The sequence below is a fragment of the Mirounga angustirostris genome, unplaced genomic scaffold (assembly GCF_029215605.1).
Source record: "Mirounga angustirostris isolate CCGP_5_RB_7025 unplaced genomic scaffold, mMirAng1.0.hap1 SCAF_3, whole genome shotgun sequence".
In the NCBI taxonomy this organism is placed as follows: Eukaryota; Metazoa; Chordata; class Mammalia; order Carnivora; family Phocidae; genus Mirounga; species Mirounga angustirostris.
This window is the reverse complement of record NW_026991711.1, coordinates 92,817,569-92,839,734: the sequence shown is the minus strand read 5'-3', so window position 1 is coordinate 92,839,734 and position 22,166 is coordinate 92,817,569. Positions and strand designations below refer to the sequence as shown.

At 43.4% G+C, this 22,166-nt stretch overlaps 1 protein-coding gene and 1 long non-coding RNA gene across 4 annotated transcripts in view; one reads left to right on the top strand and one right to left on the bottom strand.

Moving 5' to 3' along the window:
• LOC123839510 (uncharacterized) overlaps positions 1 to 1,422 on the top strand; it is a 46,769-nt gene extending 45,347 nt beyond the window's left edge. The window contains exons 8-9 of one of the 2 annotated variants that reach the window (XR_010410109.1): positions 20 to 176; positions 792 to 1,422. This is a non-coding gene — a long non-coding RNA (uncharacterized LOC123839510). Of the gene's footprint in view, positions 1 to 19; positions 653 to 791 lie in introns of those variants that run through there. The other variant, XR_010410108.1, reaches the window with a different exon arrangement.
• A 9,543-nt stretch (positions 1,423 to 10,965) lies between these two features.
• On the bottom strand, positions 10,966 to 22,166 carry NIFK (nucleolar protein interacting with the FHA domain of MKI67). 2 transcript variants are annotated; one of them, XM_045869031.3, is made up of 7 exons: positions 21,991 to 22,164; positions 20,016 to 20,153; positions 15,727 to 15,835; positions 13,757 to 13,968; positions 12,694 to 12,759; positions 12,483 to 12,557; positions 10,966 to 11,717 (listed from the first exon to the last, which is right to left on the bottom strand). In XM_045869031.3, the coding sequence occupies exons 1-7, from the start codon at positions 22,093 to 22,095 to the stop codon at positions 11,529 to 11,531; spliced, it is 894 nt and encodes a 297-aa protein (XP_045724987.1). In that variant the 5' UTR covers positions 22,096 to 22,164; the 3' UTR covers positions 10,966 to 11,528. The 2 variants fall into 2 exon arrangements, with proteins under 2 accessions (XP_045724987.1, XP_064442475.1); XM_064586405.1 differs by lacking the exon at positions 12,694 to 12,759 and having other exon boundaries at positions 21,991 to 22,166.

Below are 22,166 nucleotides of genomic sequence, written 5' to 3'. Positions count from 1 at the left end.
TTGGTGTTCCGAATCTTAGGTCTTCCCACTGTCCGCGGCGGCATCCGATGATCTCCTCCTTGGCTCTACTCCTTCCCAGTGAGCCGATTGGGCATTTCTTCCCTTACCCTGGTGTTAGTCACCAACATATGGACTATTCAGTCACTGGGCACTTCCTGGGTACCCGCTGTACGCTGGTGAGTGCTGAGTATGGAAGAGGAGTGAGGGTGGGCACAAAGTTGAACAAGTCCCAGCGCGACAGACAAGTAGACGTCATCACAGTGAGGTGCGGCCCTCCGCTTCCTGCAGTTCGTGCTCCCAGGATTTGGACCTCACAATAGCTGCATGTTAGACACTGCTCTGTGACTGGGGGGACACGGTGTGGTCACGGGAGGCGAGCTTCTGCTCCTCACCCGAGAGGAGGCTCTAGTTGCTCAGGCCTGAGTGGTCTCAGAGCCCTCCATCACCAGGGCAGGTGGGCATAGGTGAGAACTAATTTTCCAGTGAGGATTTCTGGCAGACTCAAATGAAGAACTCCAGAAGTTAGGGCAAGAAGGACCTCAGAGGGGCACCTGGGTGGCTCAGTCGGTTCAGCGTCTGCCTTCGGCTCAGGTCATGATCCTGGGGTCCTGGGATCGAGTCCTGCATCGGGCTCCCTGTTCGGCGGGAAGCCTGCTTCTCCCTCTGCTGCTCCCCCTGCTTGTGCTCTCTCTGTCTCAAATAAATAAATAAAATCTTAAAAAAAAAAAAAAAAAGAAGGACCTCAGAGATTGGCTAACTCAGTCCCTTCTTTCTCTGATCCAAATGCCCAGGCTCAGAGAGGAGGAAGGGGCTGGACCACAGCCACCAGCGAGTTCCTGCACGGCCAGAGGACCCAGATCCCTGACTTCCTCCCCACGTCTCCCATCCCCACCACCACTGGGGCCCTGGCTTTGTGTCCTGCTTGTCAACTGCATTTCCTGAGAAGGAAACAAATTAATCAAGCGAGAAAAGAAATAAAAGTCAATGCCTTTCGTTTACAGAGTACCGTTTCCAAATAAGAAAGATGAGTTACTAAGAAATATTTCCATTGTACAAACACTGGAACTAAGATAATAAGTAGCTAATCTTGTTTGGAAAAAATGGCATGCTGAGGGCGAAGACTGGAGATAGAGAGAAGCAGGGAGACAGGGGCACTCGGAAGGGGAACCCACTGCAGCATAGATGGTTTGCATGTGGCTAGTATCATCGATCATTGAATCTGAGACACCTCTGGATTGTAAGACTACCATTATATGTACTGTTAAGAAAGAGAACATTCTGCGGGTGCCTGGATGGCTCAGTCGGTTAAGCGTGTGACTTCTCCTCAGATCATGATCTCAGGGTCCTGGGGTGGAGCCCTGCTTCAGGCTCCCTGCTCAGTGGGGAGTCTGCTTCTCCCTCTCCCTCTGCCTCCTCCCCTATGCTCATGCTCTGTCTCCCTCAGATAAATAAAAATAAATCTTAAAAAAAAAAAAGAAAAAGAACACTCTGATTAAACTTTGACATGCCGTTGATAATGTCTGTGGTCCAATTCATGGCATGTAGATAGGGCTCCCCAAGGAAGAATAAGAATAGGGCCAGGGGCGGATCAAGGATGCATGGTGAAGGGCCATGGTTAAGGGCAGGCCAAGGACTCAAATTCCTCCTCAAATAGGAGGAATCAGATATGATACAAATCTGGATGCTAAGCATCACAGGAGAAGTTTGAGACAGGCTAAAACTCAAAACAAATTTATAGTCTTCTGCAAGCCCGGGTCCTTGTTGCCTTGTTCTCTCCATTCGGATCCTCTTTCTTAACCTTTCCATGAACATCTCAAATATAGAAATTATTGATTAGAGGAATGATGCTTTCAGACCAATCAGCAGCACAAAAGTATGAGGAAGAAAATAAAAAGAACATCCTATAGGATAATGTCAAATTTTTATAAAGCAGAGCAAAAGATGAAGAGGGAGCTGATTTGTAATTTCCAGAAGTTTTAGTGCTGGAAACATCTTGCTCTAAAAAGAAACAAAAGTGTAATGAAGAGAAAGATGGAACTAGGCTAAACTGGGCTTGAATCTTGACTCCAACCTGAAAGCCAGACCCTTGAAGCAGAGTTACTGTCCCAGGACAAATAAGCATTGAAAACAACTGGAGGGCTTTGCGCTTCCTCCCCTTGGCTCCATCATATGCCAAGTGTCGAGTTACCTCTGATGAGGCAACCGCTTAGCCTGCTTGGACTCTTCCTTCATTATCTGTTTCATTCCAAATATAATAACTTGCCTAAACTACAAGGACAATTATAGAATCTCAGGGCTGGAAATGAGCTTCGATATCCTTTTGCAAGGTCACTGCCACACTGTTGAAGCCGATGGGCCATCCCAGGCTGCATCCTACCGGACCTGTCCAGCAGCATGGGACTCAGATGGTCACTCTCTCTCCCTGATAACACTCTTTTCTCCTGACATTGGGACCCCTTCACCCTGGTTTCCTTCCACCTCTCTATTTCTCCTTCTTTTGCTGGTTCCTGCTTGCTGCCCTGATCACTAAACCCTGGAATGTCCCAGGGCACTGGTTCCTTTGAAAGCCCATTTAGTCTCAGGGCTGTAGCCTGCATTTCTCGCTCCAGCTCAGAACTTTCCTCTGGACTTCAGACGTGGATCTCCACCTGGATGTCTCATAGGCACCTCTAACTCATCATGTCTCAGGTGTAAATCCTGAGCACCACCTTTCCATCAAACATCTTCTTCATCTCAGTTAACGCCTCTCTGTTCTTCCCTTGGCAAACCTGACTCCTTTCTATTTCTCTTGCACCCATATCAAAATTATCAGCAGATCTGGTTGGCCACCTTGAAAACATATTCAGAATGTGGGCACTTGTTTGCTTCTATCACCCTGGTCCAACCAGCACGGATGCCCCACGGGATTACTGCAATAGCATCAATTTCCTCCTGTGTGTTTTCACAGTTGTTCTCAGTGCAGCAATGATCCTTTTAAATGTAAATCCACTGGTGCTCCCCATCTCACTCACAGTCAGACAATGGTTTGCAATGGCCTCCCTGGTCCTACCCCCTCTGGCATCTCTTTACTTTCCCTCTTCGCTAGAGCCTTCATCTCCTACCACTTCCCTCTGCCAATTCTACCCCAGCTACATTGATCTTTCGGATTCTGGAATAATCCCACCTCTGGGCCTTTGCACGTGCTGTTCCCTCTGCCTGAAAAGCTTTTCCTTCAAGATCTGCAGGGCTCACTCCCTCACCTCCTTAAGCGGTCTCTGCTCAGATGCCATGTTCAAAGTGAGACCTTCTGGACCACCCACTTGAAATGGCAGGCCCTCTTCCACCCCTAGAAGTCCCTGTCCCGTTTTCTTATTTAATGTTTGATTTTTCTCTACAGCATTTAGCATTTTCTGCCATAGTATATATTTCTTTAACTTCTTTGAAAATTGCTTCTCTTTCAATACTAGAATGTAAGCTGCGTGAGGCAGGGATTTTTGTTCACTGCTAATCCCCAGTGCCGGACACATAGCAGGTGCTAATATGCATGCTTTGAATGGATGAATTAATGAAACAAATAGGGTGTATCAGCATTGTCTCAGTCACTGGGGATATAACTACAAACAAGACAAAGCTCCTGCCCTTAGAAATGTGGGTACTTGGGGTAGAGTGGGGAGACACAATAAATTAGAAAAGGAGTACTCTTGATCTCGACGTTGTGAGTTCAAGCCCCGCATAGAGCTTACTTAAAAACAAACAAATAAGTAAAAATAAAATTAGAAAAGGAGTTAAAACAGATGATGGGCCTCTTTATTCAAGTGATTGGGTGGCCCTGCTGGGATTGAGAAGCTGGGGAGATCAGCAGCTGCAGGGCTGGGGTGGGGGAGCACCTCTCCAGCTGAGCACATGGCCGGAGGGCTGGAGCTGGGTGAGCGCTGAGCAGGCAAGGACAGAGACTGACTTTTGGGATCTTTTGAGTTCTTGTAGCTTTTTATACATTACCTCTTCAGGTAACCAATTACATGGAAAAAAAAAAGGAAAAAGTCACCAGACGATCACAAATAATGAGCCAGGTGAGCAATGTATGCCTTTATATGGCATCTGGACACATGGCATCTGCTATGTGTCCATGTTTTTAAGTAAGCTTCTACCTTAACATCAAATCAGATAAGTTTGGCTTATTTGGCTAAGCACAAATTTGCAAGGTAAGAAACGGATACACAAATTGCATTTACTAAACTACTTGTTTGCATTTTTTATTATACCAGGCATGCATTGGCAGTGATATATTTTTTTAAAAACTAATTAGGAGAAAACACCACAGTTAAATGTTAAATCAGAAATAGAAGAAATTGACACATTCCTGCAGAAGAAAAAAATTGCCAGTGATTATCCTGTATCAGTGCCCAAAACATCCGAAGTTTCTCTTTTAGATGGACCATTAGGGTGTTTCCTTGGTTCTTCTTGCAAAGGTCCTGCTTTCCCCCAAACCAACATCACAGCACTTCCCTTTGGAATACTCAAATCCCAGAAGAACCTCTGAATGAAGCTGCCAGACAACGGCAGCATTACTCATGGCACATTTGCTATGGAAACTATGTTTGGCAAGTATCAAATGTCTGAATTTCTTTTCCTGGGCATCGTGGAGTTGACAGGATTTATTTATAACAGGGGAGATTCTAAAATTGGCCACTTATCAACACAGAAAAGTAACTTCCATAATACTGCTGCAAATTCATGTCCTTTTTTTTTTTTTAAGATTTTATTTATTTATTTGAGAGGGAGAGAGACAGCAAGAGAGAGAGCACAAGCAGGGGGACTGGCAGGCAGAGGGAGAGGGAGGCTTCCCGCTGAGCAGGGAGCCCGATGCGGGGCTTGATCCCAGGACCCTGAGATCATGACCTGAGCCGAAGGCAACCGCTTAACCGACTGAGCCACTCAGGCGTCCCGGTTTTGTCTGTTTTTAAGAGGGAAAAGGCCAGAAATATATCACCTAAGGTATAACTTGAAAAATATTTCCAAATGCTGAGATTTATTCATTGAAATAGGAAAACGAGGGGCACCTGGGTGGCTCAGTTGGTTAAGCATTTGCCTTCAGTTCAAGTCATGATCCTGGAGTCCTGGGATCAAGCCCCACATGGGGCTCCCTGCTCACCAGGGAGTCTGCTTCTCCCTCTGCCCCTCACCCCGCTCATGCTCTCTCTTGCTCTCTCTCTCTCAAATACATAAATAAAATCTTAAAAAAAAAAGAAATAGGAAAATGCCTCATATTCTAAGTCCAGTATTTACTTCATGCTTATAATTCAGGCCTCATGAACAAGAAATAAAACCTGGGTGGCTCAGTCAGTTAAGCATCCAACTCTTGATTTCAGCTCAGGTCATGATTTCAGAGTTGTGAGATACCTGGGCTCCCACTCAGCGTGGAGTCGGCTTGAGATTCTCTCTCATAAATAAATAAATAAATAAATAAATAAATAAATAAATAAATAAATAAATAAATAAATAAATAAGCACAGAGAGTAGAAAACAGGAAATACTCCACACGCCATGGGCTAAAGACTGTGTTTAAGAGTAAAGCAAAGCTCTCTTGCATGAAATTTCTTTTTTAAATAGAGCCATCTGATTCTCATTTACACTGTGGAACAGCAAATTATAAAACTATTTGCCCACAAATTACCAAGCCATGCTTATTCATAACTTCATGTAATTTCATAAGCTAAAAACTTTCATGGATCACCCATCAGTGTGTTGTGTGGCTGGTGATGTGAAATCCTCTGGCAAATATATTTTTCAGCACTAACCAATTGCCCAAAGGACATTATTAACACCCCGTTGCTTAAGGGTCATTTGATAGTGGTAGTTTGTGTTCTCTAATTGTCTAGAAATTGGTGGTGGTATGTGTGCGATAAAAGGATGTTTCTCAGGGAGGTCTTTAAAAAAAATGCTGGGGCACTTGTGGGGCTCAGTGGGTTAAGCATCTGCCTTGGACTCAGGTCATGATCCCAGAGTCCTGGGATCGAGCCCCACATCGGGCTCCTTGCTCAGTGGGGAGCCTGCTTCTCCCTCTCCCTCTGCCCCACCTTCGCCCCCTCTTGTGCTTTCTCTCTCACTGGGCTCTCTTTCTCTCTCTCAAATAAATAAATAAAATCTTTTTAAAAATCCCTTTAATAATCTTGCATTCTTGTCAGTCGCTTTACATGAAAGTTGACTGTAGATTTTAAGTGTCTGAGATCTATCGCCACCTAGCGTTTTGTGGCTTTTACTTTAATTTTTTTTTTTTTTTAAGATTTTATTTATTTATTTGACGGGGAGAGACAGCAAGAAAGGGAACACAAGAAGGGGAAGTGGGAGAGGGGAGAGGGAGAAGCAGGCTTCCCGCGGAGCAGGGAGCCTGATGCGGGGCTCGATCCCAGGACCCTGGGACCATGACCTGAGCCGAAGGCAGACGCTTCATGACTGAGCCACCCAGGCGCCCGTCGTTGCTGTCACTTTAAAGCTGGCCACAGAAGAACAGACCCCCGATTTGCCTCCTCCCGCGACGGCCCCAGTGCCCCATTTCTGCCTCCCCTTCAAAAAGTCAGCAGGCCTTGTCGTGTTCGCCCCTCTCCATGTATCCCCTGCCACTCATAATGTAGCATTCGTGCTCAGCTTGTGCGAGGGGAACGTGAAGGGCTTGAGTCCGCCTTGTTAATCGGCTCACCATATACAATCTTTGGACAAGCTATGTACACTCTGGGCTTTCATTTTCTCCTCTTTTAGACTGAAAAGAAATATCTGCTTCCTAGGTTTTTTTCTGATTAAATAGGCTAATATATTTAAAAGGCTTACCACGATATCTGACACATGGAAATATTGAGGAAATATTAAGTATTGTCACATACCTCACATTATGTTGAAAAGAGTCCATATTATAGTTTCCATTTTATGGTCAGAAAGACAGAAGTTGGGTTGCCTAGGACAATTTGAGCTGATTTTTTTGACAGGTCTATTTTGGATAAAAAGTTTTTCGAAAATATTTTCGCCCAGTCTGTACCTTGTCTTCTCATTCTTTTTTTTTTTTTTTTTAAGATTTTTAAAATTTATTTGAGGGGCAGAGGGAGAGGGAGAAGCAGGCTCCGTGCTGAACAGGGAGCCAGACACAGGGACTCGATCCCAGGACCCCTGGATCATGACCCGAACCGAAGGCAGACGCTTAACCGACTGAGCCACCCAGGCGCCCTCTCATTTTCTTTTCTTTCTTTCTTTTTTTTTTTTAAGATTTTATTTATTTACTTGACAGAGAGAGAGACAGTGAGAGAGGGAACACAAGCAGGGGGAGCAGGAGAGGGAGAAGCAGGCTTCCCGCTGAGCAGAGAGCCCGATGTGGGATTCGATCCCAGGACCCTGGGATCATGACCTGAGCCAAAGGCAGACGCTTAACGACTGAGCCACCCAGGCGCCCAACCCTCATTTTCTTAACAGTAATTTAACTAAAGAGTAAATTCCAAATTTTGATCAAGTCCAATTTATCAGGTTTTTTTTCCTTTTTTTTTTTTAAAGATTTTATTTTTTATTTGACAGAGAGATAGAAGAGCACAAGCAGAGGGAGTGGCAGAGGGAGAGGGAGAGGGAGAAGCAGGCTCTGCACTGGGACTCGGTCCCAGAATCCTGAGATCATAACCTGAGCCGAAGGCAGACGCTTAACCATCTGAGCCACCCAGGCGCCCTCAGTTTTTTTCTTTTATGGAGCATGCTTCTGGTGTCATGTCTAAGAACCCCGTGCCTACGCCAGGTCATAAACCTTTTGTCCTATGTTTTCTAAAAATTATTTAGTTTTATGTTGTACATTTAGGATTATGCTCCATTTTGAATTTTTGCAGGAAGTGTGAAATCAGTGTTTCCTATCATCAAGGTCATTTTTTTGCAAATGTTCATTTGTTAACGTTGATCTGGAATGAGATTCTATTTCATTTTTCAAAAAAAGTTCATTTTTAAATACTCTCTTTGACTTGTATTTTGCGTTAAGAAATTGGAAAACTGGGGCTCCTGGGTGGCTCAGTCGTTAAGCGTCTGCCTTCGGTTCCGGTCATGATCCCAGGGTCCTGGGATCGAGCCCCGCATCGGGCTCCCTGCTCAGCGGGAAGCCTGCTTCTCCCTCTCCTGCTCCCCCTGCTTGTGTTCCCTCCCTCGCTGTGTCTCTCTCTGTCAAATAAATAAAATCTTATAAAAAAAAAGAAGAAATTGGAAAACCTTCCTGGTTGGTCCTGGCCTAGTGCCTCCCACATGCGGGCTGTATCCTGTTCCCACTGGCACCGCACAGCTTGACCTTCACGGCTGCGGCAGCTGGGAGGAAGGAAGGGTGGTGAGAGAAAAAAGCACAGCTGGAGCATCACTGCAAAAGGGGCGCAATGCTGCGCTGTCTCATTTGATAAAATAATCTGCGCTCCACCGTGAGCCGAAGTATGACAGGAGTCCACATTTCTTGTTTTGACACGATGGGTACGAACTGGTGATAAAAACACATAAAGTTCGGGGCGCCTGGGTGGCTCAGTTGGTTAAGCGACTGCCTTCGGCTCAGGTCATGATCCTGGAGTCCCTGGATCGAGTCCCGCATCGGGCTCCCTGCTCGGCGGGGGGTCTGCTTCTCCCTCTGACCCTCCTCCCTCTCGTGCTCTCTGTCTCTCATTCTCTCTCTCTCAAATAAATAAATAAAATCTTTAAAAAACAAAAAACAAAACAAAACAAAAAACACATAAAGTTCGAGGCAGCCCAAAAGCACGCGGCACTCCAAGTACGTCGAGCTGAGACTGCGTCACTGCGGTTTGGTTTGTGGCAGTCCTGGGCCGTGCTGAGCAGAGGACCGCAGATGGTCTCCATCGTGCTAAACTCCTGCAGCACATAAATGTGACTGTGCCCCAAGAAACCTGTATGTGGGAACACTAAGCTTTGCATTTCATAGAATTCTCATTTGCTATGAATTTTGATTTTTCAAACATTTCAGCATGTTAAAATCACAACAGGCAGAGCGGACTTGGCCCGCAGGACAGTGAGCCACCCCGTGGTCCAGAGGATGCCCCAGTTCGGTTTGGGCCCTGGGACTATTTCTGCCTACGTAGTGGAAAAAAACATCATATATCAAAACTACACACACTCACTTCTGGGTTAAAGGATAACAGCCGCCTGCATCAGTCACTGCATGGGGGACTAATGCTCTGGGTCACCCAGCCTGGGTCAGCGCGGGAACAAGAGATGGCCTTTGTGGCAGGACCGCGAGGGTTTGTAATTCCTATGAGCACAGCCGATCTGGATTTCCAGCTCGTGCCACTCAGCAGCCAGGGTTCCAGTTTCCAGCCACGGTGACCAGTTGCCTTGGACATGGTCGCAGTCTATTCCAAATACTGCCGGCAACAGAAAACCTCATTTCACACTGGTTTGTCCACTTGCTCCCTTTCTATGGCAAATATGCAATCTGAAAGGTCAGACTCTAATGGAACCTTGTCTGTGGATTCATTCCTTTTTTCCTTTAGTTCTTTGCTGATTACATATAACAGCAACACATACTTTTGCTTCCACATACTCAAATATTTATCTTCCCATTAAAAAAAATGCATTTTTTACAGTCATGGTCATACTTATCGTAGTTTTGAATTGTACCCTCTTTTTACCTTATTTGCTCCATATCACTACAAAATTTTATAATTTTACTGGCAGAGACTTTCCACTCAATTCGTCTGATTTTCTTACTACAAAATCTGAAAATCACAATCACACCACATTGAATTTTCTTGAAGACCCTAGTCCACAGGAAGATACTTTTAACCACAAAATTTCAGCTCTATTTCTTTCAAAAAATACCCATGGCCATGATATGCTAAAGATGGATTCATCCCCACTCCCTGCCCAGCTCCAGGGCACATTTAAAACCTAATTTACACATTTGGCAGCAGGCTGGGAAGAGGGAAATATTCAACTCATCTTGCTACGTATACATGTGAGTTTGAGTGCATATGCCCTTTGGAGAGAGAAACGTGAAGCTGCAATGACATACTTCCCTGGTGCTTTCCCAGAAGGGGAAACTAGAGGGACATCCAGATCCAAAGTGGAGAAATGGTTCAAAAAATAAAGGTTGTTATTCACTCAACAAACACATACTGGGCATATTTTTTTAAAGATTTTTTTTTATTTGCCAGAGAGAACGCGCATGCACAAGGGAGAGAGGCAGAGGGAGAGGGAGAAGCAGGCTCCCTGCTGAGCCGGGAGCCCGACACCGGACTTGATCCCAGAACCCTGGGATCTTGACATGAGCTGAAGGCAGACAGATGTTTAACCGACGGAGCCACCCAGGCATCCCCATACTGGACATATTCTAGGTCAGGTACCATTCTGGAGGTAAAATATGCTCTTTCTACACTTGAAACAAATTCTCATTTACATTTTATATCAGGACACATAGTCCAGTACCTCATTATTAAAGATTTAACAAATACTGGAGGAAAAAATGTTCCATGGCAATGGGCATTTTTAATAAATCTGGATTAGCTAAACGAAAACACATTTCAAGGGTATTAGAAACTTTAAAATAGTTGAGAAGCAAAAAAACCTATTTTACTTCAAGACACCCAAGTCCTTACAATGGAATATTACTGAGCCATAAAAAAGAACAAAATCCGGCCATCTGCAACAACATGGATGGAGAGGAGTATTATGCTAAGCGAAATGTCGGTCAAGAGAAAGACAAATACCACATGATTTCACTCATGTATGTAATTTAAGAAACAAATGAGCAAAGAAAAAAAAAAGAGGCAAACCAGTGGTTACCAGGGGGAAGCGGCGAGGTGATGGGAGTAAGTGATGGGGATTAAGGAGGGCACTTGTGATAAGCACCAGGTGCTGTATGGAAATACTGAATCACTGTATTGTACACCTGAAACTAACAGAACACTGTATGTTAACTACACTGGAATTTAAATACAAACTTAAAAAAAAAAAGACATCTAAGTCCCACCTGCATACGAATGAATTACAGAAAAAGTTTATTTGCTGGTCACTGATTTCTTGAAATACAATTCCACATCCATGATACAGACACAAAACGACGGTTATTAAATCTTGCTCACCAAAACCTAACTTAACATGGTGAAAGTGATCACATATACTTCTCTCTCTGCATATTACATAACTTCCAGTTTCAAGCACACGATGTTGAATGCCCTTATGGGTTAAAGTTGCACACCTAATAAACCATGTAGGTAGTCAAGCAAGATTTTATTTTATTTGATGGTAACAACGAAAGCTGCAATAAATGGTGACTTTCCTATCCAGGCAGAGTAACTAAAGACAGCTATAACATCTGCAAAGAAAACTAGAGACCAGGACAAAGAGGTAGCGTTCGCCTGACTCCTGCAGGCGAGGCACCTGCGCGTCTCAGCAAGGGCAGCTAAGCCAGCTGCAACCGCTTTCCGTGCTGACTTGAACTGAGTTTGTCCTCCAAGAATCTTGTCAATGGTTGTACTCCACTGCATCTAGTTACATACAAAGAATTAGCCCTCACACTAAAATCACATTTTTCAGAATCACTGATTGCTTTTTCTTCGTCTTTTTTTTCTCGAACGTGTAGGTGTTTGAGTCTCTTGTGTTTCTTCTTTTACACCAGGTACGGGTTGTTTGAAAACTATTTCCTTATCTTGATCATCAACGTTCATTTTAGCCACTTCAGATTTTCGTTTCTCCAAAAATGTTGGCGTACAAACTGGTGTGGGGCCCTGGATTTAACAAATAAAAGATTATAATACAGAAATATAGGTAGGTTTCAGGAATGAGTTTAACTCTCCTCTCCCCCAATACCACCTGCCCTGTATTTTTATAAGCTGCCCTGTGTTATTTTAGGCTTGTTTACCCTTTTTGGTGATGCAGCTGCACATAATATGCTCCATTATAGGCTATTAGATAGAAAACTAGACTTACATTTATAAATATAGTGGCTTCATTTCTCCCTACTGACTTAGTCACTGAAAGGTAAACAGTGCAATAAACTCACAATAACTTTTGCTAACCTCACTGTATCTGCTAAATCACCAGTAAGGATTTACCAAAACAATCACAAGGTGAAATCTGAAATTTTAGTAAAGTGACAGCAGCACGAACTGCTTTTCCTCTTTAAAAAAATCTTTATTGGAGTGCCTGGGTGGCTCAGTTAAGCATCTGCCTTCAGCTCAGGTCATGATCCCAGGGTTCTGGGATCGAGCCCAACATCAGGCTTCCTGCTCAGTGTGGGGGTCTGCTTTTCCCTCTCCCTCTGCCCCTCCCCACAACTTGTGTTCTCTCTCTCAAATAAATAAAATCTTTTTAAAAAATTATTTACTCATTTATTTTAAAAGTAAGCTCTATATCCAACATGGGGCTCAAACTCATGACCCTGAGATTAAGAGTCGCACACTCCACCGACTAAGCCAGCCAGGTGCCCCTGCTCTTCCTCTTTCAATCATTTCTAAAATACCTCATTTCCAGAATATTGAAGACAATTTTACCTGGCTATCCACAGTCTTCTCAGGAGTGGTAGGAGCACGTGAAGCCTTTTTCTTCTTCTTTTTCTTTGATAAGACCTTCAATAAATTTTAAGGGACTTCATCAGTCTGCATATTTATCAGCAATAGTAGTCCTGAATATATTTCCCCATTTATCTTTCCCTACTACCTGGCATGTGATACGACAAATAGATACAAATAAATAAAATTTTACCTGGCTATTTGTAGATTTCTGAAGCCCAGTATTTGAAGCATTTCTTTTCTCCTTTTTACGTAAAATCTTAAATAAACATAAAGAAATAAACTGGTAGTCTCACATACTTACAGTTTTAACTTACCACTAGAGCCTTGCACATATTAGCAGTAAATCGTCCCCAAATGACACAGCATTTCAATTTAAAAAGCAAAACTCACGATCTTAAGGATAAAACTGGAAGAGGGGCCTCCAACTAAGGAAGGGCCACAGGCTGTAGAGGTTGAAGTGGGGCCAAAACCTGGAGCTGGCCACACAGAAAGCTGAATCAGAAATGTGAACTGGAAGACTGTGAAAAGGCAGGCCCCGGTCTGGCCAAATTCAGGATTAGATCATGAAGCAGGGCTGCTTTTGACAAAGCAGCAAATGGGCTACCGGAGAGGCATTTCTCGCATGCCTGTTTTCAAGCTTCACTGTCCCAGCTCCCCCGTGGTTCCCATGGGTACCAGGCCCTGTTCTTTTAACACCTACTGAGAAAGAGTGTGTTTGGGATTTGGGTAAAAAATTAACAACCAGGAACTGGGTCCAGGGAGGGTAACTCAGTCTTCCAGTTGCTGGATAACCAACTGAGCCACCCAGGCACCCAGAGCTAATCCCTTTCAAGAGTTTCCTCTTCTGTATGATGGGAGATAATAGGATCTGCTGTAACAAACTTTTAGAAAAGGACCTACAATGCAGGGGTGCCTGGGTAGCTCAGGTGGTTAAGTATCTGCCTTCAGCTCAGGTCATGATCTTGGGGTCCTGAAATTGAGTCCCATGTCGGGCTCCCTACTCAGCAGGGCATCTGCTTCTCCCCCTCTACCCCACAACTTGTGTGCACTCTCTAATAATAAATAAATAAATAAAATCTTTAGGGGGAAAAAAAAGAACCTACAATGCAATGTTTCAAAAATTTAGGTAAAGCCTAGCACATGATAAACACCGGGCTGGACACTTGATGTATAAAACCCACATTATAACTAATGAGGTACAAAGCCCACCCCCAAGAAAAAATACAAAAAACATTTTGTGAAGGCATATTTACCAGTGAAGGAAAATCATAATCAATTCCTTTTTTAGCTAATTTCTTCCTGAGTAATTTCTCCTTCTTTTTAAATCGCTCCTCCATCTGTAGCTTTTGAAGAAGGGTCCGATTCTGATTATACCGTTTCACTGCTGGATATGATGGCTTTTTAAATGGAACATGCCACTCTCTAAAAAGTTCTTCATGTACTTTTTCGGGTGGTATAAAATGACCTATATTTAAAAGAAAGAAGTTTTCTACCAAGTGGGAGGGAGATTTCAAGGTTTCCACCAGTGTCATTCCCACATCATAATCAAGATGACCTCTCCCATTTACATGGAGAAAACAAAACAATAAAGTAGGAACCTAAATGAAAGGCATACAGCCAACAATTATTAAATAGCTCTTGATTAAATGCTAAGAACTGTTCCAGGAGCTAGAAATATGTAAGTGAACAAGATGAGTCGTATAAAGGAATGTCTTGGTGGCGTCAAGTCTTTGGGGTTCCTGAAGCTACCAGGATCTCAGGCTGTGTGACCTGCTGTAGCACAAGGAATCACTTTCCACCTCATCTCCTCTGCATCTCTCTCCAGGTCTCAGCCAGCTTACTGCTTATCTCCAGCTCTCTGCTTAAGGGCCCTTTTTGGGTTTGGAAGAACACTGGGACCATATGCAAGGCAGGCCAAAACCCTTGGCATCAACCCTCAACCAATGAAGGATAGGGAGTTGATAGATAGATAAATACCCTAGTTCCCTTGCCTGTCAGTCGAATAATTCTGTCTTCCCGTGTTACCCGGCAGAATGGAACCCAGCTGCCTGAGAAGTAATGTGCTTGCTAACACACCCTCAATGACTTCCTTCTCTCACTTCTCTACTCCCTACCAGTATTTTCCTGGGCTCACCTCCCATATACACTACTTCCATTCAAAAAAATAAAGACAATGTGGCTAATCTTCCATCTGAACTCATATCAGAGTTCAGAACTTTTTCTGTGATCTTTCAAAGTCAGGCACAGCACAGCACTGATCCTACCCATGTGGTCCCCTAACATATTTTATATTTGGCCCATCTCCTCTTGGAAAGAGCCATGCTTTTTATGTGTGAAATGAACCCATGACCTCATGAGGCCACTGGGATTCTCTCTTACAGCCAACAGGAACCGAGAGAGCGAGCGACGCTACTTGGGCAGCTCATCAGCTACGTGAACAGATGTGTGTGGCTTGGGTACTTGGTATGGTCACAGTCCCCCTCAGCACAGAAAAGCCAAAGTTAACTCTGCCTCCGGAGGCACAGAGCTCCAGACAGGGATGCTCTGGGAACGCAAAGTGGGCAGCTCCACTTTCTGCAGGATGAACTGATCTGGTGTTGTCTCCCCTCTACTCCTTATGGTTTCTCCTGTGAAAGAGCTGCAGCCAATGTCATTTAGACGGACTCTCAAACGGGATTTCTTGCCTTTAATGTTATCCTATTTGTGGCTTCCCACTGCCCTCAGGATATATTCTAAACTCCCAGATTTTTAAGGCCTTCAGTAACCTGACCTCCTCTCATCTCTTGCTATTCTCCTGACATTCCTTCACAGGCACGTAAGTACTGTTAGTCACCTCAGTTTGCACTTGCTGTCCCATCAAGCCAGGGATGGTAATTCCTTTCCCCTGGCTCACTCCTACCTAACCTTCAGGTTTCAACTTAAATGATACTTCCTCTGGGAAGCCTTCTGTATCCCATTAGGGATGGGTCAGCTGCTCTTCCAATGTAGTAACTTGTCTCAATGCTTAGCATAAAAACAGCTCTCACTCTGGAAGATTTTAAAATTCCAGCCGGAATCTGTCTAGAAAATGCACTCATATCCTTGCACTTAAATACTTAAGAGAATCATCCCAGAGATGAAGTGGGACATCCAAATAGCTAAGCAATTTGTATTTCACGGCACAGTCAACCACCAGCAGCAGGCATGCACCACGCAATCCCACCGGTAAGAGAAAAGCACTTACACTTTAAGAGTCTTTCACCAAAAAGGTAGTTGTTCATTGTATCAGCAACTATCTTGGCAACATCTTCAGATGCAAACTCCACAAAGGCATAGCCTTTACTATTTCCAGTCTGCAATGGAAAACCCAACAACAAAAAGTAGAATGATTAAATTCTAACTGGTCATGAAAGTCCTAAAATGCCATTAATTTAAATAATGTAAATTAGGCCCATTACCGAATAACATTACAACACCTTTAACTCGAACTTCAATGCACAAGGCAGGGATTGTTATGGGAAGAGATAAGATCCGGGGTGCCTGGCTGGCTCAGTCAATAGAGCGTGCAACTCTTGATCTCGGGATTGTGAGTTTGAGCTCCACACTGGGTGCAGAGATTACGTGAATATGAAATATATTAGAGGGGCGCCTGGGTGGCTCAGTTGGTTAAGCGACTGCCTTCGGCTCAGGTCATGATCCTGGAGTCCCGGGATTGAGTCCCGCATCGGGCTCCCTGCTCGGCGGGGAACCTGCTTCTCCCTCTGACCCTCCCCCATCTCGTGCTCTGTCTCTCTCTCTCCAATAAATAAATAAAATCTTAAAAAAAAAAAAAAAAGAAATATATTAGAAAGAAAAGATCCAAAATAGTCGGAACATGCCCCTGATTTTGAGGTATTCCTAGGATTTTTATTATATGACAAATACATGGCTACTGCAGCTGGAATTTACCACATTTAGGAAATCTGGTTAAGGCCCACAGTCCTTTACTCATTACCAATTTCATTGATAGTCACTTTATTCATGTATTAACAATGCCCAGTGGATAGTGTGATGTTTTGCAAAGAATGCAGATAATCTAACTCTCACTTTATACATAAGAACTGGGAAGAAACTAACTCCTCAGTATTGCCAAGCTAATCAATAAAATAGTGTGTTCATTTTCATGTTTACTAATGACTGATCATCTTCCTAACTGATGGTAAAGGGACGCTGCCAACATCTTATGAAATGCACGTCCCAGGTTCCTGCCCTCAGCACCACAATATAAAGTGAATTTTCTCACCTGTCTTAGTAACAAGAGCATGGGTTTTAGCGTCCAAATGCCCACGTTTGGATCCCAGCTGTGACAGGTAAGTAACATTAAACCTCAGTTTTTCATTCTATTAAATGGGGACAAAATAACCACTCTCACAGGGTTGCTATGAAGAAATAATTCACAAGTGCTCCACACAAAGTCTGTCAAGGATGCAAATGTTCCTGTAGGGTGGCAGAATATGCCATCCCCAAATATGCTACGTTGGCATAAGGATTATTTTGAGCTGAAAGCAACCGGGAAGTAGTAGATAACAAAAAAGCCCTTCACCCCCCTCCATTTGCCTAAAAGCAGGACATAAATTTACGAGAACCTAGGAGGGTAGAAAAAAACAAATCTTTCTGCCCTTACAGTTCTAATTATTAGTAACAACAGGAATATTTCACAATTTTGCATTAAGCATATCTTTGGATATGGATCAAAATTGGTGATACAATTATGGAAATAGGAAACCACTCCATGACCAGGAGGCTCATTTCTAGCACCAGCAATGCCACTAACTAGCACCTTGGACATGCCCATTGTTTAGTTATCTGCCACAAGAGGATTCTGGTAAAAATCTGTATGTCCAAAAATTCTTTATAATCCTATCTCTTAATAGGGAGGGGAAAGACGGTGTAGTGGAAGAGACACGTTGCGATATTCAACTTACTGTACCACATTATCAACTCATATAAGCCTTCTGAAAAGGGATTTGAAAATACGCGTCAAGTGACTAAAACAAAGAAACAAAAAACCAAATCTAAAAAAGCCAGGACCGCCTCCTGGCTCAGTTGATAGAGCATGTGACTCTTGATCTCAGGAATTTTGAGTCTGAGCCCCACGTTGGGTGTGGAGATTAAAAAAAAAAGGAAAAAGAAAAAAAAAAGAAGCCAAACACTTTTACCTATTTTACCTAGTAATCCCAGAATGTTGGATGGAAATACTGAGCAAACAGTCAAAATTGGGGTGAGTGGGGGGAAAATGGCGCCTTTATTATGCAACAACAATGCTGGAAATGCTAAATTTTAGTGCATCTCCTGAAGGAGCAAGCTTTCTGTAAGACAACTGATCTGAACTCTTCAAAACAAAAAAGTGTATGTTCTAGAGGATAAGTAGAGAGATGAAGCTAATGTGTCAGGATGTTAATAACAAGTAAATCCAGGTGAGGGGCAGGGATGTTCATCACACTATTATTTCTACCTGCCTGTAGGCTTGAACATTTTCAAAATATAAAACTGAGGAAAACAACGACTATATTGCAAGCTGGGAAAACATTTACAAAGTAATACCCCAGAAAATGCAGAAAAAAGTTTTCAGAAAAGAAAACAATAAGGGCAAAACATATGAACAGGCAATTCATAGAAGAATTCATAGAAGATGGAGTTCTAATGGCCAACACACACATAAGGATACTAAATGTCACAGAGTAAGGCAGATACAAAAACCATGAGCATTCTATACTCAGTGACTCTGATGATATTCTGTAAAGCAGTTAGTTTTCAAACTCAGAATGTGACCTTTAAGAAGGCAACACAATCAACTTAGGGGGTCAGAAAAGCATTAAAAAAAAAAAAACTGAATAGGAAAGGTAAGTATTGCCTCACATGACTTATTTCTATTATGTTTATGTACGTGTGTGTGCGCGTGCGCACAGGCTTGTGCTGTAAAACTTATTTCTTATAGTGGGTCCAAAGTCTGAAAAATACTATTTTAGAAAAATATGCCTACACTCATGCAAAGAATGTTCCTAGCGGTTGCACCTGTAACACAGAAAAATTGTAAAAACAAAAACACAAAACCAAAACCCTAATACTCAGTAAGTTGGAAAACTTAATATATTCAAGCAAAGGAACACAGTGATGACAATGAATGCACTAGAGTTTCACAGATAAAGTTCTAAACAGATTGTTAATGAAAAAATTGAGTTAAAGAATGACAAAATATAGACTTAAATATACAATGTATATTCATTCATACATGAACACGTAGTAAAAATTTAAAAACACAGAGTAATGAAAAGCACTGGATTCATGAATAGTAATTTCCTGGACATGGGGAGAAAAGGAAGACGATTGAGAAGGGTACAAAAGGGACCTCAAATCTACCTATAATTTATTTCTTAAAGAACAAAGATCTGAAACAAATAATGAGATCAAGTTGATATTTGATAAAAGTGAATGGCGGATTACCATAGCCACTAAATACTCTAGCAGACTTTAGGATGTTTAATAATATCTCACCCACATAATTAGCAACCATTATAAATAGGCAAATGGAAAAACAAGGGGTGGAATACAGACAAAATGTTATTTTGGTTAGGATGGAAGAGATACTAGGGCATTTTTAATTTAGAATTCCCTTTAATGCTAACATGTTGCTTTGACAACATAACTTAATATCTGTGATTTTATGGCAACTAGCATATGATGGATGCATACCCTATCCCCTCACATACCAAATCAAATATAAAATTTAACTTTGATAAAATGTGGAAAAATTGTATCAAGAAAAAACAGATTCTAACAGTGAGAGGTCTACGGTTACAACCAAAAGTGGATATGTGCAGGGAAGAAAATAAAGTGGCCACTCCTCTATTTCAGAAACAAACCATACAAACTTTTTCTTTATTAGGAGATAGGTACAATATAACAACATTTATAAAGGGCTTACTGTATCAGGTTTGTTCTAAGAACTCTACATTTGTTACCTTGTTTAATCTTTGATTGTATTCTCCTAGGAGGTGGATGGTATTTTATTCCTATTTTACAGACTAGAAAACCGAAACATAGGGAAATTATATAAATTGTCCAAGGTCACACAACTAGGGACCCATACAGCTAGGGCTCAAACCTAGGTGGTCTGGCTTTAATGCCCTTATTCTTAACTACTCACTACACAAACCTTTGCTATTATAGGGATGCCTGTGCCAGAGGCTGATAAAAGATGTTCATACTTGCTCCTCAAACAGAAGTTCATGTATACCTACCTGGCTTCGTAGCCACAGAGTAAGTATGAAATCACTTATCAGGATTATCAATTTAACGTGAGGATTTGGGGCAATTTTAATAGTAAAACAAACATTTACAGTAACACTGACTTTGCTCTCTTCACAGTTTCAGTTTCTAAATCTTATCCACCCCCCTTTCTAAAATGAACTGTGACAAACAATAATATATAAACACACTCTGTAAACTATCAAAACTTACATACTTGTAAGGAACAAAGCAATCTAATCTTACCCTTTTACTTCTGGACAGTCTGAATCTTGTAACAGTGCCAAACTGGGAGAAATATGCCCGGATCTGGGTTTCATAAAGTGCTGGAGGTAAGTGGCCCACATAGATTACTCCAGGAGTCAGTTTTTCTTTCTCCTGTCGCTGAAGACATACAGACCAGGTAAATGCAAATTTTAATTAAAGAAAAAGAAAAAATCACACTGCAACAAAACCTGCAAAACCCTTATCTCTCAGTCCAAGACAAAAGATCAAAAACCTGCCCTGTATTTCCATTTACAGAATAGTAACTGAAAGGGCACCTGGGTGGCTCAGTCGTTAAGCGTCTGCCTTCAGCTCAGGTCATGATCCCAGGGTCCTGGGATCGAGTCCCACATCGGGCTCCCTGCTCCGCGGGAAGCCTGCTTCTCCCTCTCCCACTCCCCCTGCTTGTGTTCCTGCTCTCGCTATGTCTCTCTCTGTCAAATAAATAAATAAAATCTTTAAAAAAAATTTTTTTTAAATAAATAAGTATTTAGGGACGCCTGGGTGGCTCGGTCGTTAAGCGTATGCCTTCGGCTCAGGTCGTGATCCCAGGGTCCTGGGATCGAGTCCCGCATCGGGCTCCCTGCTCCGTGGGAAGCCTGCTTCTCCCTCTCCCACTCCCCCTGCTTGTGTTCCTGCTCTCGCTATGTCTCTCTCTGTCAAATAAATAAATAAAATCTTTAAAAAAATTTTTTTTAAATAAATAAGTATTTAGGGACGCCTGGATGGCTCGGTCGTTAAGCGTATGCCTTCGGCTCAGGTCGTGGTCCCAGGGTCCTGGGATCGAGTCCCACATCGGGCTCCCTGCTCCGCGGGAAGCCTGCTTCTCCCTCTCCCACTCCCCCTGCTTGTGTTCCTGCTCTCGCTATGTCTCTCTCTGTCAAATAAATAAATAAAATCTTAAAAAAAAATTTTTTTAAATAAATAAGTATTTAGGGACGCCTGGGTGGCTCGGTCGTTAAGCGTATGCCTTCGGCTCAGGTCGTGGTCCCAGGGTCCTGGGATCGAGTCCCACATCGGGCTCCCTGCTCCGCAGGAAGCCTGCTTCTCCCTCTCCCACTCTCCCTGCTTGTGTTCCTGCTCTCGCTGTCTCTGTCTCTGTCAAATAAATAAATAAAATCTTAAAAAAAAAAAATAGTAACTGAAAAATTCGGTGTTTAACCTCTGACCTCCCAGGACGACAACGGTCAAGTGGTGGATTGTCTTAGCCTGTATTGCAGCACCCGGCACCCTGTAAATGCTCAGTAACTACACGCTCATTCAGTGGATAAGCAAGTAAATCTTTGAAAACATCGATTTAAGTCTTCTGGCCCAACTCCACATAAACGTACCCTTCAACTTTGCTTGCAGATCACCGTTGACTCACACGCACCGAACCGAACAATTTCGAGACACTGCCCTTCACTATGCCCACCAACCAACCTTTCAGCACCCCAGTCATCATACCCTTACCTTCCATAACAAGCACTTTTAACTTTTCCAAACGTGTATTTTATGCTAAGAAACAAGGCAAACATAAATTGATGACAGAGGCCCTAGTCAGTAGATGGAACTCGGCAAACCTTGTCTTTTAAGAGCTCCAAAATCACCAACCAGGCGAACAAACCTCCCAAATTCGGGGGCAGAGCGGAGGAGTGGCAGCTCTAACCTGAGGATGATTTGCGGTGTAAGAGTCCATTCCCAACAGCGGGCCCTCCTCTTGCATCACCCGGTTACCTCCCCCGTATTTCCGCAGGAGGACCCTAAGGCCTACACGGCCAGACCCCATCTCCCAATCAGCATAACCTTCTCGGTCTCAGAAAGACCCTGGCCTTCAAGCTCGTGAGGTCTGCGGCCCACCCGGGGAGACGCTGGAAATGGCACAGGTGTGAGGAGGGCGAGACGCGCCAGGACAGGGAACCGCACGCGGACCCGTCTGCCCCCTCCTTTCTCAGTCGGACCCGCGGTGGCTGCTCACCTGGGTTGCGCGCCGGCGGGCCTGCGCCACCTCCTTCTGAAATTTGGCCTCTTCCTGCGGGTTCAGCGACAGGAACGGCTTAGCCGGACCAGCGAAGACCGCCATGGCGACGGCTTCCAAGCGGAAAAGCTCCACGCGGCGCCGCCGGAAACGGCCCGCTCTCAGCTCACCCAAAG